This window comes from Onychostoma macrolepis, chromosome 13 (genome assembly GCF_012432095.1).
Source record: "Onychostoma macrolepis isolate SWU-2019 chromosome 13, ASM1243209v1, whole genome shotgun sequence".
Taxonomy (NCBI): Eukaryota; Metazoa; Chordata; class Actinopteri; order Cypriniformes; family Cyprinidae; genus Onychostoma; species Onychostoma macrolepis.
The window spans coordinates 4,315,939-4,336,651 of record NC_081167.1 but is presented as its reverse complement, the minus strand read 5'-3'; the positions used below and the strand labels follow the sequence as shown (position 1 = coordinate 4,336,651).

At 36.8% G+C, this 20,713-nt stretch overlaps 1 protein-coding gene across 1 annotated transcript in view; it reads right to left on the bottom strand.

Moving 5' to 3' along the window:
* Nucleotides 1-348: 348 nt before the first annotated feature.
* Nucleotides 349-20,713, bottom strand: part of csmd1a (CUB and Sushi multiple domains 1a) — a 170,266-nt gene continuing 149,901 nt past the window's right edge. The window contains exons 4-5 of the mRNA XM_058796439.1: nucleotides 4,290-4,484; nucleotides 349-560 (exon numbers count right to left, since the gene is read on the bottom strand). Of these exons, the coding sequence (XP_058652422.1) occupies nucleotides 349-560; nucleotides 4,290-4,484 (407 nt within the window). The remainder of the gene's footprint in view (nucleotides 561-4,289; nucleotides 4,485-20,713) is intronic.

Below are 20,713 nucleotides of genomic sequence, written 5' to 3'. Positions count from 1 at the left end.
AAATATGGATATTTTTCATACAAAAACGTATGGATTCGCTACAGGAGGCCTTTATTCACCTCCTTGGAGCCATGTGATGCACGTTTTATTATGAATGTGCGCGCTTTATTTGACATGTTTTGGACTGTGTGACAAAAACACCCACCCACTGCAATGATAGAGCTTAGTAGTACCAGGACAATTTGTAATATTACTCCGATTGGATTCGTCTGAAAGAAGAAAGTCATATACACCTAGGACGGCTTTAGGGTGAGTAAATAACAGGCTTCTTTTCATTTTTGGGTGAACTAACCCTTTAAAGGGATCCCTTGTGCTGTAATGTAGAAGCAGTAACAGAGGCCAGTTCACTCACCATATTGACGGTGCTTCTGTGCCACTGATCTCTAGAAAGTCGTATCTATCTTCTAGCTGGAAATCTGTGAAGACTAGGGCAATGGTGTCTCCCGGCTCGGCCAGAATACTCCACGTGCAGTCAGCATTGTTCTCATACTCTGAAGGAAAGTGGGAACTTGATATTGTCCCTGTTGTTCCTCTTAACGTCCCACCACATGATCCTTCAGCTGGACAAAATAGCACAAAAGTTACAAATGATCAAGCAAAGGTAAAATTAGTAAAATTACACCATATAGAAATCAACATTAATTTTCAGGGCTCCTACTGTATCCCATGACTTTTGTAGTCATTCATGAATAATGGATTAAAAATCCAGGGCTTGAATATAACGATTGCCTCCCGATGCAGCGTTTAAGACACAAGATCAGTACTGCTGCACTCTAAAAGCAGAGTTTACTGGTTACCATTCAAGTAGAAGACCATGCAAAAGAGAGCTGTTTATTTCCTTTATATCTTTATACTATTATATTTATTTTTTCTGTTGCTTGTAATTTGTTTAAAGTCTACTTGTCTTTAATAATGCTTTAAAGCTGCAGTCCGTAAATTTTGCCTCTTTGTCATCATCCCTGTTTGAAAACCTGGAATTGCAGCTTTTTGCGGAATTATCTCGCTTGCGTGGGGTTGTGCTCTGGCATGGCTCAGTGCAGATGAATCTAATGTTTTGAGGTGAACAGTCAGTCACCGCACCAGTGTGGATGTTTACTGTACTTCGCAATCACAGATTCTAGCCTACGTCTTGGAATATATGACCCAAATAAGAATTTTCACCGTATATTGCCATCTGAACAAGTAACAAGTCTGCCATGTTTGTTCTGACCAACTGAGGAAAAAACACTACCATAAATCGCGCTACCAATGGTGATTCAATCGAATGATCGGTTAGCTCATATCACATCAAACTGTGCAAATTATTATTATTGTTATACTTTATTTGCAAATTATTAATGTTAACAACATCAGCATTGTGTGACTATGAGTATAGTGTGTATTAGTGTGTAGATTTCAATTTCTGTACAATCTAATTGTCATGCCATTTGAATTTCATATTAAGAAATTATTTTAACCCAAAAAACAAATTATGCTCCCTTCGAACTGGTTTTCTTTAAAATACAAATCTTGTGTAATAAGGCTATCTGTAATCAGAAGCACATTTAAAACTGGAATATAATTTAATTTTATTCACTTGTGTTTCATAAACACATAATCCTTTCTGGATTACAATCCGCTATCAAAATGTTACATTTAATTATTCTATCTGTTGTGAGAAAAGGCTGTAAACGATGCACCACCTGCAGGATCCTAAAGGACAATTCACACCGCACAGACAAACGCCAACAAACAAGTTGGCTCAAGTTGGCTGTTGGATTTAGAATTTTATTAAAAATAACTGTCATGTTCACACTGCCCCAACAAACACCAACAAACTTCAAGTCACAAAGAGTCAAGTAACACGGTGTCTACACTGGACGCGACAGTTGTCCCATCGCGCCGCATCCAGTGTATACAGCGTCACTGATTATAATCAATAGAACCTCTATTGTATTTTGTCTCGTTGCACCGTGCCGCTCGCGTCTGGTGTTGATGGTGGAAGTCTGATTGGGGACGAAACTGATGATCCTGTAACCAGAATCAAAATTTTATTGTTGTTAATGTCTTTGCGTGTCATTCTTCACCTGAAAAGATGGCGAATAAAAAGGAAAGAGGCCATGGGTGGAGCACGCTTTAAGTGAAATATGTGCATCGTCATGGAAACGGTTCGTGGCACGTCAGAGTTTGTTGTAGTTTGTTGTCACACTGCTCAGACATTCCACGACCAACATACACCGATTAAGCATGTTCAGTCGGGTGAAAACAAACTCCCACCAACGCCAACAAACGCCAACAGGGGTAACACACTGATCCAACAAACTCCAACAGACTAGTTTGTTGGAGTTTGTTGGCGTTTGTCTGTGCGGTGTGAATTGGCCTTTACACGCGATAGCCTAGTAGCCGGGACAACTTCTTTATGTTTACAGACGTAAAGTAATGACGCAGTGCCATGCTCGAACATACCCCTACCACTCAAATTAGAAAACATTATTATAAGCTAACAGATGTGAATCGGGCTAAAGTAAGGCTCAAATATTGATTTCGGATCATTTTTAACCAAAGAAAGTTACGGACTGCAGCTTTAACTTTATGGCTGATAGTTTTTTGCTGCAGTTTCAAAACTGAATTTTTGGTATTGTAAGCATGAAGCATCAGGTATTCACAACTATAGTGATTTACAGCCATAATGGAGTCCTGCTTTTATACAGAAGTTCAAAGGACAAGTACGTAAATATGTAAAGCCAATGAGTGTCACAAAGACCCTCTTATGTGTGTAACTAGTTCCCCATGCCAAGTATCCAGGATCTGACATTGTTAATTCAAAAAGATGTGCCACCGTTACTAATTTGAAAATATCACATTAGAACTAGCAATGGCAGCTTGGGCAGTTTCTGAGAAGTTAATGAAGTGACAAGGTAGAAGCACAATTATGTGACACTGTTGTCTTAAAATAACAAAAAAGTTCAGTAACTTAAATTTTTAACTCCCATATTGCCAGTTAATTTTCTGTTTTGCTCCGCTAAAGTAGTTCCGCCACAGCAAAACGTTGCTGAATGATTTAATAACTGAATAATTCCTAAATGAATCAGCGTTTTTGAAAAAACTGATTTATGATTCAATCACTGTATATGAAATTGGCCCCATACCCTGCATTATTTAGTGCCAGAAGATGGCATCCACAGCCTTTCCAGTGCTCTCAGTGTACTAACTGGCTCACTTGTTCTCATTCACTATTTTATAAGTGGACTAAAGTAGGGAATAATAAATGAGGTTATAAGGGACCACTGTTAAATACAGACAATAACTACAAAAGTATTTTGTTTGTTTGGCTGTTCACATTATTCATTTATTTTTAAATGTGGCCAATTCAAGTTTGAACTGATCACAGTCCCGAACTGACCCAAATGCCCAAAAGACATACAGAATTAAACACTGAGGCCACCACTGAAATCAGCGTTTACGCATGTGTCACGGACCGTTAATTAATGCGCAGGCTAAAAAGAGGACGAGGCGAGGATGAGGAGAAAGAGAGAAAAGCTTTTCTAGTGTCCCCTCAAGTTTTGCTTGTCTAAAGCTGTCACCAGAATACTTACACCTCACTCTTCCTCCACTCACTACTGTCACAGCGGTCTTTCATATTGACAGTGATCAAATAACTAACGGTATGTAAAATCTGGAGTGAGTCCCATCATTGCAGAATTGTGACGAATGTCTATGTAGAGTGATGTGAAAGTCGTATGAATTCCGATATGACTGTTCAGATTGAGTTTGCATGTAACTGATTTAGTACCACATTTGGAAGTGTCCCAAATCAGAATCGCAAAAGCAGTATGTGAAACAGTATGCACTATTCCACAGTAAACATTCAGGTTCATTTGTTAAACTGGAAATGGAGGGCCAGTTTGATCAAAATGCATTGGGACATACAGTACACTCTCAGAAAAAAATAAAAATAAATAGTACAGAAGTTGCCACTGGAGCGATACCTTTTCAAAAGGTGCAACTTTGTACCATATTCACCTATAAAGGATGCATATTTGTACATTAAAAGGTACATATTAGTACCTAAATGGTAGATATTTGTACCATTTGAAAATGTACCACCCCAGTGACAACTTGAGTATCTTAAAGATACATATTTCAAAGTACATATTAGTACCTAAAGAATACATATTAGCACCTTTTAAAAGGGTAAAGCGATTGAGTGCTGAAAGTGTACTATTGCAAGCATACAGTAGTCACAGTATTCCATGAAAAGTAAACCTGCTTTTTAACCCGTCTGTCCATGTAAGCATAAAGCATCTTACCTCTACAAAATGGTGCAGGGAAATCCCATGATGCACCACTTCCTGGGCTCACTATGCACGTGAGCACTGCATGCCCCTCCAAAACATATCCCATCACACAACTGTAGCGGATCTTGTCTCCGACGTTGTACCTGGTCCCATGGATAATCCCTCTCGGTATCAACCCTGGATTTCCACAGGTGTGACTTGGTAGAACTGGAACAGAAGACAGGAAAACAGGTCAGAAGTAAGTTTCTGCGTCACGCTGTGCCTTTCACTCTTTTCTGTTGGTTCTTTTCATCATCATACACAGACTGAGCCAAGCTCTTGAGATGTCTGTCTCAGTGCGAGTCTTCGCTATGAAGCATGCACATCTGAAGCTGGCCCAGCACTCGTGCATGGGACTGCGGTGAAACCCCCACACGTTAGTTGTGCGTTTCTGTGATCATGATGCTGTTTGAAGGTAAGTATTTCATGTTGACAATACAATCACAACATGAATGTGCTCTGTTCATCTGTGTCAACTGTTCAAACAGAATCTATGCAAAACATTTTAAGAGTGAAAAAAATGTAGTGAGTAATCCAAAGCAAAAAGCCTTTTTTCAACATCCAATTCTGTAGTGAAATAAAAGTTATAAAGACGATGGCTTAAAATCAAATTGAAATCAGAATTGAGCTTATTTCTTTTCTTCACATTCTTTGTTGTAACTTGACTTGATATTATGAATAATGATAATGATAATAATAATAATAATCATCATCGTATATATACAGTGGGGCAAAAAAGTATTTAGTCAGCCACCAATTGTGCAAGTTCTCCCACTTAAAAAGATGAGAGAGGCCTGTAATTTTCATCATAGGTATACCTCAACTATGAGAGATAAAATGAGGAAAAAAATCCAGAAAATCACATTGTAGGATTTTTAAAGAATTAATTGGTAAATTCCTCTGTAAAATACGTATTTGGTCACCTACATACAAGCAAGATTTCTGGCTCTCACAGACCTGTAACTACTTCTTTAAGAGGCTCCTCTGTCCTCCACTCGTTACCTGTATTAATGGCATCTGTTTGAACTTGTTATAAGTATAAAAGACACCTGTCCACAACCTCAAACAGTCCAACTCCAAACTCCACCATGGCCAAGACCAAAGAGCTGTCAAAGGACGCCAGAAACAAAATTGTAGACCTGCACCAGGCTGGGAAGACTGAATCTGCAATAGGTAAGCAGCTTGGTGTGAAGAAATCAACTGTGGGAGCAATTATTAGAAAATGGAAGACATACAAGACCACTGATAATCTCCCTCGATCTGGGGCTCCACGCAAGATCTCACCCCGTGGGGTCAAAATGATCACAAGAACTGTGAGCAAAAATCCCAGAACCACACGGGGGGACCTAGTGAATGACCTGCAGAGAGCAGAGACCAAAGTAACAAAGGCTACCATCAGTAACACACTGCGCTGCCAGGGACTCAAATGCTGCAGTGCCAGACGTGTCCCCCTGCTTAAGCCAGTACATGTCCGGGCCCGTCTGAAGTTTGCTAGAGAGCATTTGGATGATCCAGAAGAGGATTGGGAGAATGTCATATGGTCAGATGAAACCAAAATATAACTTTTTGGTAAAAACTGAACTTGTCGTGTTTGGAGGAGAAAGAATGCTGAGTTGCATCCAAAGAACACCATACCTACTGTGAAGCATGGGGGTGGAAACATCATGCTTTGGGGCTGTTTTTCTGCAAAGGGACCAAGACGACTGATCCGTGTAAACGAAAGAATGAATGGGGCCATGTATTGTGAGATTTTGAGTGAAAACCTCCTTCCATCAGCAAGGGCATTGAAGATGAAACGTGGCTGGGTCTTTCAGCATGACAATGATCCCAAACACACCACCCGGGCAACGAAGGAGTGGCTTCGTAAGAAGCATTTCAAGGTCCTGGAGTGGCCTAGCCAGTCTCCAGATCTCAACCTCATCGAAAATCTTTGGAGGGAGTTGAAAGTCCGTGTTGCCCAGCGACAGCCCCAAAACATTACTGCTCTAGAGGAGATCTGCATGGAGGAATGGGCCAAAATACCAGCAACAGTGTGTGAAAACTTTGTGAAGACTTACAGAAAACGTTTGACCTCTGTCATTGCCAACAAAGGGTATATAACAAAGTATTGAGATTAAATTTTGCTATTGACCAAATACTTATTTTCCACCATAATTTGCAAATAAATTCTTTAAAAATCCTACAATGTGATTTTCTGGATTTTTTCATTTTGTCTCTCATAGTTGAGGTATACCTATGATGAAAAGTACAGGCCTCTCTCATCTTTTTAAGTGGGAGAACTTGCACAATTGGTGGCTGACTAAATACTTTTTTGCCCCACTGTATATAATAGGCGCCTTTTGATATTATTTTCATCTAAACCACTAGATGGCACAAAAACATGGCTTAGCACTTTCCAAAACATTGGCTTTTCAAGATGCTGGTGTATATTTGTCTGTTCTTTGACGCGATCGCGCGCACCACCGCAAAGTTGATTCTGTGCTTACTTGATCTAATATTTTATGTGTTTTTTTTTTTTTTTTTTTTAAATGTTGTAGATTTAAGTAGCAAATGAGAATCACTAAAATTAATGCATATATTTTGAGACAAATGTCTTTATGATTTTCAGTTTTGTTTAAGATAATTAAAGCAACAGTTTTTAAATAACATAAGAATATGTAAAAGTATGGTATTTGGGGTAAAAAAGTGCCCCTGCTGTTGGGGCTAAAGGTGCACAGTAATTAAATTATAATTACTAGATAGACTGTAAATACATATTCAGTTATTATTGGATCTTCTTCAATACTTTCAGAATCTTTACTTATTAAAATTATTTTGTTTCTGTATTTTAAAATATATTTTTTATATTAACATTTTAATGACAGTATATTTATTGAACAAAAATTAATTATTTTATTTTTCAAAATAAGCAGAAAATAGTATAAACTTTGCTAAAGTGATTGTTTTGAACAAGTATTAACTTATTATTTAAAAAATAATATTTGTATCAATACCGTGTGCCTTTTACCCCATGCTGGTGAACCTTTTACCCCGTGTGTGGGGTAAAAGGCCCTCCTTGATACCTCATACATTTATACGATTTTTAAACAAAATAAACAACTTGAATGATTTATTTCCACACAAAATCTGTTGCTCCATTAATGTTCAATACAACGTATATATTTTTTCTGCAATTATACATTTTAGGTGCAGTGAATAGCACAATTTTCTTAAGGGGGGCCTTTAGCCCCGTTGTACCCTATAATAAAACAGAACCAGGTAATCTGCTGAAGAGAAGCCAAACGAAACAGCATGTACAATACAACAATATACCCAACAAAGGAAAAAACAAACTGAGGGACTTTTAAATACACAGGATGATGAACAGAATACAAACAGGTGTGATCTAATTAATTTTTTTTTTAAAAGAGAAAAAAAAAAAAAAAACAAGGTGACTAACAGTGGCGGGAAAAGAGAACAAAGGAAACAGGAAATGAAGAGAAACAAACCAAGGGTGCTTCTCAAACAAAAGGCTGCATTCCTTCCTAGTTCAGGAGGCTTGTAGGTTAGTGTTGTCCTCGGCATTAAATGCTAGAATGAGACAGTCTAGTAAGTGTGTGTGGCTATGTCAAATATGACAAACCTCACTGTCATGACAAAACACTAATAAAACGTAATTTTGGAAAAATATTTTGTATTACAAATCTCGTCTGAATGCTTGGAGGCAAAGATGTCTCCACCAGCATTCATCTTTACAGACACACCAATCCAGTGCTTTTTTTTTTTGGATCAGTCCAGTGCAAAAGATATTCATCATTAGATATGAATTTAATAGTAGTGAGGATATTTTTTATTTTATTTTTTTCTTGTCAATGCGACAGTAATACAGGTCAGATTAAAACTTGCATCTTCTGTATGAACAACAACTGCTAGGCTACAACTTCATCAGAACTCTACCACTCTGCAATCACATTAATGTTCATTTTCAAATTAGCATTTTCATATGTTAAACCAAGTGTGATGAACATTTCCATCACATAGACTTAATTTAATTTTCAGTCTGGTTCTCACACAAAGATATACTTCAGAAGACTTGAAAATAAAGTACATAAGTCATATGGATTGTTTTAGTTTCATTAGTACAGCAAATTTTTATTTAGAGGTGAACAAGTACAATGTAAATGTAGTTAGTTATAATTACATTTTAATTTCATACAATATTTATTCTACATTTACTCTAAAATATAAGAAAACAGAAAATGTATACTTCAGACATTTGTCAATAGGCCATACATATTCAATTCAGTTACAGTTTTATGAACCATTACATGCAATCATGAATATATGTTATGAAAAATACAGAAAAGCTACAGAAACGCACAATAGTGTATTTTGATGAACATGTTCATATGAGACTCTGTGTTGACTTTGATTCACAAGTTTTATGAGTCATGGGAGGGTTCTTGAAGGAATCGTTTCTATTCACAAAGAAATCATTGTGATCCTCCAAATATGAGAGGTGCCTGGAGGAATGGGCGTAGATGTTATATAACCCCTGTGGCAACTTACACAGCTAAATCTAGAGCTGACATTTAAGAGCTGAATGTTGATTCTGTTGCATTAACTAATAAAACTGCTGCAGAATATCTCTTAGGATTCTATTTTGCTTGGTTGAATTGGTTCTTAACTGGATAGAATTGTTAGTAAAACAGAGAACATAAGATTTCCCAACAATTGCTAAACTTTACAAAATTAAAGAAATAAATATAGGGTCTGCATATGTACAGTAGCAAACATTTTAAAACTTCATAGGCAAGCTTCCAAAATGAAAGGTATTCCAAAAGCTTGAAAGATATACAGTATATATATATATACAATGTATATTTAAATTCAAATTCTAACCACTGCACGTATAACTTCCACATATAACTAAATCCTAATTATATATATATATCTTCATTTTAACAAATCAATATCCATTCTTAAATGCCAAGACTGAACTTTTAATGTTTACTTGATCTGCTGATCCATTAATAAAAGTTCACTAGGCATGTAAACAATATTTCACGTAGCATTACATTAATTACCTCAGGCAAGTCATTCAGTGTCCACAGCTTGGTTAGCTATTAATTACAGCATTAATTAATTTAATTAATTTACAGAATTAGCTGATATAGATTTTTTATTAGGGCTGTGACGTTTTGTATACAAGTGTAATAATAGTGACAGTTGCAAACTGGTTTATTTAGACTATAAATCTATGCTAATTCACAAATTACCTCAAACGCCATACACAGCGTTTCCTTTAGATTGGCAGGTTTGAGCGCAGGAAAATACAGTTTATTCTGCATTCAGCAAATTTATTTTGTGTTGAGAGATGGACCTTGTGGGGAAACCAAATACTACATCGCTGGTCTGGAATCATTTCCATTCATGTCACTCATCCGCATTTGTACAAGTGTCTTCAAGTTCACATGATCGCAAATGCCCGGCTGGTCAGGTTTGTATTGGTGAGGCTTTCTCCAAACTGGCCAAATACGAACGAGACTGCGGTAAATGGAAGATGCTAACAAGAAATGTGGCAACTATACGCTGCAATTTCTATTCCACATATATATATATATATATCACAACACCATTTCTTTCTTTCACCATTATTCACTGCGGTGGTAAAAATCTGCCACCGTCACAGCCCTATTTTTTTATCCTTAAGAAAATGTTAATTAATTTAATTTATTTAAAGGCAGAACGCAATTTGTCTAGTAAACCTGCATAAAAACAATAACAACAACAACAGGTTTATGCTTAGTTTTCCCCGATGGGACGATGGGAAAAAACAATGGAAAAACAGCACAGTAGAATGCAAAATGCGTGTTCTAAACAGCCCCTTAGAGCAGTTTTGAATCCTGGTCCTGGGGACCCCCAGCTCCGCACATTTTGCATGTCTCCCTTATTTAACACACCTGATTTAGATCATCAGCTTGTTAGGGGAGAGATCCATGAAATGAACTGAGCGTGTCAGATAAAGGAAACATACAAAATGTGCAGAGCAGGGGGTCCCCAGTACCAGGATTAAGAAATACTGCTTTAGAGAATAAGGTTGCTAGCTTAGCATCATGCTAACGCCAAACTCTATTTACAGTAAGTCACTTCTGAGTCAAGTTGCCTGTGCATTTGTGTGAAAAGTGCTATGTGAACACTGTAAAGTGTTCCCAATCACCCACATGAAGGCTGGATTTCAGTTGCAGGCTATGTAAGGTTATAGGCACCAAAGCAGCTTTCTAGTTTTTGGAACACAGCCACAGTTTTAAATTCTTTTGACGTTTTTGGCCAAATCTTGTTTTGAAAGTACAATGATACCTGTAGGCTATATATGCCCCACCAGTAGGCCTACCCTTCCAGCTGTCACTGATAAGCATTTTAAGTTCAAAAGAGACCACATTGAGAAAAGTGGATTTTGGAGGATGTTCATTTAATTGAGTCAGCCCTTTATGTATTTGGGTCTCATTTGGATGCATCTACTAATGAGTTTTAGCAATGTCATTAGCAGAATTAAACAGATATTTAAATTCAAAATTAAACAGACATGGTTTACTTGGTAGCATGCTATTTAAATCACCTCAAAATTGCGTCCTAGGCTGACATGGCTTAGTTGGAACAAGATGTGTCATCATCAACACAGTTGTGATTTTGGAATAGCTCTTTTTGGCACAACTGTACATTCATATTCATGGTTTTGCACTCATAATGCGCTCAGCTCCAGTGAAAAAGCTGTGTCCCAGCAGACGTAGGATGGAGCATCCAAGCCTATGAAAATGTTGTCTGTCTGCTGCTCTATTTTAAGCATTTAGGACTTGCAATTGATTTAATCTGGAATAATTCATTGTGGAAATGTCTGCCCACTGAGATCCCGGTCTACTGGAATAGCTCTGTTCATTAATCATATTTTCACATTGATGATGTAGCCTGCTGTGCAGGATTCAGAGGGAGTTTGGTAAATATTTGATTTATTATCTGATTAATCATAGGTGAAGGCCAATTGGATTAAATTTAAATGTAAAATTAGGAAATGTGCATTTTTGAAATGCATCCATATTAGTTGTTTTTTTTGCCTCGTCATTGAGTATCTCATAATGAATAAGTAATGTTATTTATTTTTTTAAAACCATCGCATGGCTGGATATGTTTATCAGTTTTGTTGATCTCATAATTTTTCTGCAACATCAAAAGAAGGTTTTGTCAATAATACACCCACCACAAATCTGAATGCAATGAACATAAGCATACTTCTACTCTTGATGCTGATTAGTCAGTAGAGTCAGGCTGTTATGCCAAAAAAATAAAAAAAATTTTTTTTTTAAAACACCGTATACAGCTATGATATCAAACACCTGTCCATCACTGTACAACACTGATTGAGACCAACTATTAGCATTAATTTACATGCCAAGGACTATTTTATTCTAGCAGAAATATGACTTCATCCAACTTCATCGAGTTACTGAATAAAATTTGAAAATGTGTTTTAAGTTGGTACCTTTTACAACTTACAAAATATTTGTTTCACATATCTCTCTTTATTAATTATACACTCCAGGACAACTAGATGAGCCCCAGAGACTGATCGCCAGTGAAGACCCTGTTTCCAGACGGCCATCGGGACAAGACCACAGGAGCCAGATGAGTCCTCTGCACAATCTGACTCTGCTGCAGCCTAGATTTAAACTGCTGATTTTGTCTGGCCAGAGGAGAATGACACTCTTTCAACACACTATGTCCCCGTCTAAATACTGTAAAGCTGATGTAAAGCCACCCAGCTTTATATAAAACTGATGTAAAGCTGCTTTGACACAATTTGCATTGTTAAAAGCGCTATACAAATGATAGTGACTTGACTTGACTTGACTCTTAGAAATAAAGGTGCTTCACGATGCCATAGAAGAACCTTTTTTGTCTAAATGGTTCCATAAAGAACCTTTAACATCTGAAGAAATTTTCTGTTTCACAGAAGGTTCATTGTGGTGAAAGAAGGTTCTTCAGATTATAAAAAGGTAAGAAAGAGATGGTTCTTTAAAGAACCTTTGACTGAACAGTTCTTTGTGGAACCAAAAATGGTTCTTCTATGGCATCGCTGTGAAGAACCTTTTAAGCACCTTTATTTTTAAGAGTGTAATTTGATTACTTACATAAAAACAAGACAATAAACACAATGGAAATAAAAAGCTGTTGTCTAGAGTTAAAGACCTAAAAGACATTGCTCACTGAAGAACCAAGAGCTAGATCACATGAGATAAAAATTATATTTCTACAATATAAAACATTTTAGTCTAACAAACCAGCTAATAACACAAAACTATAACAAAAATGTCCTGTTATTATCAAACCAAAAATTGGACTGTCATTTCCTGTAGGATTGTGCCATTTATGAACTGGCTTTTTTAGGGATGTTACACAAGACTATTAGATTTACTAGCCGATTATAACATTCTCAAGAAAACATGTTTTGTTTGTGAAACATTTTAGTCAAAGGAAATAGTAAATACCTGAAAATATTAAAAAATTGCTACTATTGTTTTCCATGTTATGAAAAACAGTGTATAAAATGGCATAAAACTTGGCATAATAAAATGGCATAATACTTTATATGCAATGTTTCTCACCCAGTGTTTTATTTGAATCATATTCTATTATTCTTTAATGTATAAGAGCATCAGCAGTACTCTTAGAGGCTTTGTGAATGACAGTTCTGGCACTGATTAGTGTCTCATAAGATCAACACCTAATTGAGCCTCTCTCACTTCCTGTGACATTGAGAGAGATCAATAGAGTAGTTAAGGCTGACACTCTGGGTCTAAAACCCATTTCCCATTTCCTTCATCGGAACTGAAGCAATGGATTAGAAAAGCCGAAACCTCCCGGCAGGAGAGGGACACAGATCAGGAGGTGCGGAGAATCGGCTCAGAGGGGAGGTGTTTTGGGCTGTGAAAGTGCAAAGGTGCTGGAATGAAAAAGCTAGCTGCCCCTAACATGTGAAAGCCATCTTAAGGGACCCTGCAGGGCCACAGACAGAGAAGGAGAGACAGTGATGGTAAGTTAAATGTATTTTGCAATGGAAACACAGAGCACAACAGGAGTCATGGCTTAAACCCACAGCTCGAGTACCTGCACCCAAGAAAGATGTACTGTATAACACCAAAACACTTGTTACACTTCACTGAGTAAGAATATAAACAGCACATTAAAAATCAGAGATTGCACTACAAATAATCATTAATATCTGACGAAAATGACTGCTATGGTCCTTTCCATTTTTTTTTATTTCACTATTCCTATGGTTGAATGGCTTATTCTTACAGGTTGAAAGACTTTCTAAGATGTTGTCTAATTTCCTACACTTTGCCACATTATTTCTGAATTAGAGAGCTTTTCATACACTTTTTCCACTGAATGTCAGTGCTGGGTGCCATTGGTGAGCACATCACAGTTTGTCTTACGAGTGTTGCGAACATATTTAAATATGAAAAAACTGGTATTGTATCTTTATCCAGGGCTCGCAAAATTTCAAAATCCCTGGTAGCCCTTCGGGCAGGTACTCTTCAGATTTTGGTAGCCCGAAAATTAATTTAACTAGCCCAAATTAAAAAAAAAAAATACTTTTTTTTTTTTTTTAAATATAGAAAATCAGATAGGAGTTTAAATGTCAATCAAAAATATTTTCAATACACAAATATAAACAAATATGAAGGAAGGAATCTTATTTCACTATTTACAGGGTATCTGCAGAATTTTAAAATGAACACAGAATGAGCGGGGTTGGACAATGTCTATGGTAACATACAGTATTGAGCCATAAAATTACATGATTTACAGTTCAGACACAGGTATTATGTTAATTTAAAACGTATAAATATTACTGTCTTAATTGTTAAAATTTTTAAAAGGCACATTAACTCCTTTCTCATTTAAGACTCTATGTGTTTGCTGCGTAAAAAGTTGATATTTGCATTGATCTGACCATAAACAGCAACGAGGTGGTGCTTTAGGAGCGCTGAAATATTGTGGTTTCCCCGGAAACGCTGTACACAAAGCAGCTCTGCGCTCATAAACGCTGCTTTATCAGGAATTATAGGTAAAATGAAATTAAATTGCCAACTACACGTTTCTGAGGACAGTCGGTTCCCTTCAGATACATTCACATAAAGACATCCGCGCCGCGTTTTGACTTGAAACATGCAGCGCTCATATTTATTCAAGGACATCATTGCCTTTTGAAGTTTAATCCAGCCATATCGCGACTCATCTTTCAGTTCCCAACTGTAAGACCTCTAGAAATTATAATTAAGACATTTATTATACCATTTAAAGTATTTAAAACTTTAAGTGTGATTGACAGAATACACAAATATATGATGATTTACAAAAACCGTACATTTAACAGTACTTTACTGTACAATTACATGAAATTTCCAATGATCTATTACAGTTTTTCACCGTATAGAGTAAGGAAACATTGTTAGCCAATTAACAGATTTTTACTCTGTTTTATTTATTTATTTATTTTGCAATACATTTGTAATTCATTTAATAGTAAACAGAAGGTAAAAATAAGACTCTGACGTAGCTGTACAGTATGACCGAAGTAAAAACGGGGCAGCAATCAACTATAGGTGCTTTGTAAAACAATACAACTCATGCTGTAAGTGTAGTCCGCTCCTGTTCATTATTATAGGAGTGATCTTGGATCTTTTGTTGTTTCTGGTGTAAAGTTAGTGTGTAATTCCCTGTTGTAGTCACAGTAGAGGTAATATAATTTGGATTCCCAATAAAAATGTTTTTGTTCAGATTTAATGAGCATGCCACATTTTTACGATTGTGTGGGGACTTGACCAAGCAATAGCTTACCTGCTAGGTCATACCATGTCACCTCTATTGAGAATGATATTTCACCAGAGGCAACCTTAATGCAAAAATCAATATAGGCTATTCTCTCTGAATAAATGGCCAGTGTCTCTAAACTCTGTCATATGTTGGAACCATTTATTTGCTCGTCTATTGTATAAGGAGCAGTGTTAAGCATACTCAATAGTAGCACACTTTAATAATGTACAACACTGCCACCAAAGTGTAAATGGCAAGAATTTGCTAAACAACATATTGTTCTGTACTGTGGTGCAGAGGAAAAACACAGCAAATATATGTTGATATTTATAAATGATTCTGTAATTTTACCAAACAGGATGGAATGTTTTAGTGTGAAAAAACTAGCTATAAAACACCACAAAATATCACAGACAAGCCCATTTCTAATGTGCTCATGTGCTGTTGTTTTCCCACTAACAATGATCAGGGTGGTAACATACACTATATGAACAAAAGTATTAGGAGACCAGACCATTACACCAACAGTGACTTTAATCAAGTCAAGTCACCTTTATTTATGTAGTGCTTCATGCAATACCGATTGTTTCAAAGCAGCTTTACAGTGATAAGAAAATGGTGATGCAGTGATGCCAACAGAATTCCATATTGCTAAGCCGCTCAAAAAGACAGTAGTAAACACTCATTATTTAGTTGAAATCAGTTCATTGTCGATTCAGTTCTGTTCAATAACTGTGTGAAGTTAATTTTGTCTATAAAGCAGCTCTGGAGACAGTGAAAACAGTGATGTCATCATCCAGTTCAGATGAGTTCTCATTCAGTATTGTCTGTGCAGTCAAGTCAATAATATTGACAAATATTATGTCCCCCCAACTAAGCAAGCCAGTGGTAACACTGGCAAGGAACCTAAACTCCATCGGCCACAGAAATGGAGGAAAAAAAAAAAAAAATGGAGTGTTTCTGTGGAAATGTTTCACATTCATCCAGTAGAGCATTTTTGAGGTCAGACATTGGATGTTGGTGTGGAATCTCCGTTCCAGCTCATCCTTAAGGTGTTTGATGGGGTTGAGGTCGGGGCTGTGTGTGGGCCAGTCAAGTTCTTCCACACCAAACTCAACCAACCATGTATTTATGGAGTGGGGCACAGTCATGCTGGAGTTGAAAAGGGCCTTCCCCAAACTGTTACTGGTGCTTGATTTTATACACCTGTGGCAAAGAAACACCTGGATCCAATACTTAAGATGTGAGTCACAGTAATTTTGTCTGTATAGGGTATGTTTGTTTGTTGGTGGTTTGCAGATTTTCAAAGTCTGTGGCCAATGTACTTCGACATCTAATGCACACAACTATGCTAATGCAGTTGGTGACTTTGCTTTTTGGCTGATATCAAGGCTTTGATGTCTTAATAGCTGACAGTTGAAGGAAGTGGTAAGGCTCAGTGCACACCATGTACTCTGATAGCCTTGCAAACCAGTTTTTTTTTGGGGGGGGGGGGGGTTGTTTGTTTGAATAAGCACATTTTCAGAAACCCTTGTATAGTTTGTTTACATTTTTTTTTTTTTTTTTCACAGCATAAAAATTTGATGTCTTGTGATTATGGCTCATTTAACATATATGCATTGATAGATTTGCCAGAAGAACACAAAACAGAGACCAAAATGTTGCCGACATGCAGTGAATATCAATGGTATTTGTAGGGAAAATTGAGAGAATCCTTTTTTAACAGTGGCTAACCTAGTAACCTGATTAGCATTTTGCTTTATTGAATCTCCCATTAAAGTGGGACAGGGAGGCCAATTTTCTGTTCATTACTGCAGCCACTGTTCTGATGCATGTTAGCTGCTGTTTGACACAGTCCTGTAGCCGCCACATTCTTGCACCACATTCCCATCACATCTGCTATGACAGATTTAAAGGTGAGTGCATTCCATTAAATGAAGATGCATGGCATTTGATTGGCTGACAAGTCAATTTCCCACATGAATGGTAACACTATAGTCTGCACATTATCTTTGGTAACCTTAGTATGTGTTGAGGCCCATGCATCATCTGCCTGGACTGCCAAGCAATCTCAGATTCAATGTGATTGAAACTACCATAAGATAGTTATTTCCACAGAAAACCATGCACAGGAATCTGCATGACATGAGAAAAATTTTAGATTTGTGAAAAACAAAATTGGGCTGCCCGGTATGACCAAAATCTAATATCACTAATAGCTTAATTTATGGTCTACAGTATATCACATTTAAGGTTCCTTTTTTTTTTTTTTCAACCTTGTTCATTTATTACATACAGCTATTATATAATATAATAATTCATCCAATACTTTACAAAATAAAGTACTTTACCGGATTTAATTATTTTATTTCAGAACTTGATGGATGCAATATATATATAACTTGCACAAGTTACATAATATGTAGTTAGCTAAATGATATTGGATATATGTTTGAAAATATCATGTGTGCATTAAGCCTTGCGGTGTAAATGCAGACAAGTCATTCCTAATATTATGTTGTTTTTTTGTTGTTGTTGTTGTTGTTGTTTTTTGTTTTGTTTTTTATAATGATGCATGTCTTTAATATTAAACTTGTTTAGATTTTAAAAATACAAGTAATATATTAATGTTTCAAAAGATTATTAAAACTTTCAATCAACTTGGCCACAGGTAAACCCATGCTAACTTTAGCTCTTTATTTCTATCCTCTATGCTTTTATTTATCTGGATAAAATATACATGTATGTATGTATGTGTATATATTTAGACTTTGTGTAAATAATCAAGTTACAAAATATGCATGAATGTGGCACAATATTAACGTTGTGCTTAACATTGTTATACTTTTTTTTTTTTTTTGTTCCAAAGTCACAAAGTTCAAAAGTTTCTGCATAACAGGATTGACCCAGACAACCCAGTTGCCCATTAAACTGGGACTGAATGAAGTTTTAATATTCAAAAACACATACTTCACCTTTAACACAATTAAGATACTGGGTCCTGATGATATGATAGTACAAAATGCCTGGATGAAAAAAAAAGAACTATAAAATACACAGACGCATACACACACACACACACACACCATTCATACACCTGATTATTATGCTACACTGTGATTATGCCATCATGATGTTTACATCTAAAGCTAGCTTTGCTCTCATCTCTTCATTTGTACACACAAATATGACAGTAATCATAGATATAGAGTGTTTTGCAGGAAAGATAATTAGCTTGTCCTGATGGTTGGTCCAACACTGGGAATGCAACGGCACAAAAGTCAACAAGACCCCAAGGAGAAAGGTTTCTAAACAGTTTGAAGAATATTAATCATAATTGTCATCATCATCGGTTCACTGGTAAAGACAAATTTGTTTAATTTGTTAACATTACTTAACTACATTAGTCAACATGAACTAACGACCATCAATACTTCTAAAGGATTTATTAATCTTAGTTAATGTTAACCTCAACATTTACTAATATATTAAGTTCAAAAGTTGTATCTGCTAACATTAGCTGATGCACTGTGAATGAATATGAACGATCATTTTTATTAACTAACATTAACAAAGATTAATAAATGATGTAAAAATATATTTATCATTGTTAATTCATGTTAGTTAATACATTACCTAGTGTAAACAAGTGTTCAAACTCTAAAGTGTTAAAAGTGTTTAAAATTGATTTAATAAGCTTTCCCTTGCATTACTATTGCAAGCTTCAGGATATCCACTTTGAACAGTTTTGGGTCTGGAAGCTAATTGGTCAGTACAGCTTTGCAGTTGTGCTGATTCACAATAAAGCAAAAGCTATTATATGAAACAACTGAAAAGCTATTGTGCATTTTACATTGCAGCATCTTTAGACTTCAGTAGACTTCCAAGTTCCCTGTCTGTCACTCACTTGACATTGTGTCAATGTAGTAATCTTGAGGTCACATTTGGGAGCCCCAAACACCTATACTTCAGAAAAGGCCAATTAGAATTGGCAAATATAATTTGTATGCTAGCCACTCCCCCTTACACATCGGTAGAAAAAGAAATTATATGCTCCACTCATTCGGATTTGTTCATCAGAGTCGAGAAGACATGTCTGTGTTTCTCTCTCCATTTACCTCCACCTAGAAGCTTTGGATTCCCGCAAGGCGTATTTCAGTAGTTCTCTCTCTCATAAGCACAGTTAAAGGGGGGGTCCAATGCTGTTTCATGCATGTTGAGTTATTTACACTGTTAAAGAGTTGGATTGCTAAATATGGCCAAAGTTTCAAAAAGCGATTTGGACGTATAGCAGAGTATTTCTGTGCCAAATAAACACCTCCGGGTTTCTTACAAGTTTCGGAAAGTGTTGGTTTTTTTTGTTTTGTTTTTTCTCGATCATGGCTCTTCATGACATAATGAAGGGTGGAACTCCTTGTATGGGCATTTCTCCCGGAAGAACACACCCGTGCACACGTTGACCAGCATTAGAGCAAGAGCATGCCCATCAATATGCTTCATTAGGCAGCACTGCACGGTAGAGGTCTTCACGGGTCCAAAAATTCGGACCCGTGTTTTATTTGAAAGTGGGACCCGAACCCGTGCAGACCCGAGAAATGCCTTAAATGTACTACCCAGACCCGACCATTATTCGAAAGTTGGACCCGAACCCGGCTGGGAAGACACAGACCCGACTGCACCCGATCGGCACATATTGCACAGCAAACTGCTATTAAGTCAATAACAAGTTGCGAGAAAAAAAAAAAAAAAAAATCCCTTACTACTGTTAGTAGCCTTCTCCCTGACTGCGATGCATACAATCCTCCTAGCCAATACATTTCCATCCATGTTGGCTGTTCGTTCCTTTCTATTGCTGACTGAAAGAGCCTTCTTAATCCACTGATTATTGCTTTATAAGTCTACATGCTGTCACGGTCAGTGACGTATGACTAATGCAACTTCGCAGTTTTTTTTTTTTTTTCATCTCGAGTCAACTTCGACTGTTGCGTTTCCGCAACAATAGCGATACTTTTTGTTGGTTGTAATAAAGACTCGGAGCAATTATTTTTCAGCAAAAAATGTGCAGAACAAGAAGTGCGTTACACTTTACTGAGTGCGTGTTCAATAACAGGTCCTGTCACAAAACACGGTCCAACACAACTGGTGAGTAATAACAAGCAGGTTTATTGAGGTGAACTTGGGAAGTAGAATCAAGAGTGACCAAATGCGGGTGAGTGAGCAAGTTATAGTGGATTTCTGTTTGCTTAGCTGTGGTTGTGATGCCATGTCTTTGTTTGCAGGTTTAGATTGGATGTCTCAGGCTTCGAGGGAAGATCAGCAGGGAATCCAATGGGTAAGTTTCACAGGTAAGTCGGGAGCGTCAAGAGAGTCCAGAGCAGTTCATCAATGTGAACAGTAGACCGGACAATGTGGTGTATGGATGTGTGTGTGTGTATACTAGTGTTAATTAGTGACAGCAGGTGTGTGCAATCAGAAGTCAGGTGATTGTGCTGGGTGGTGACTGTTGTGATGGTGACTGATCCCTGACACTTCCTCAGTTT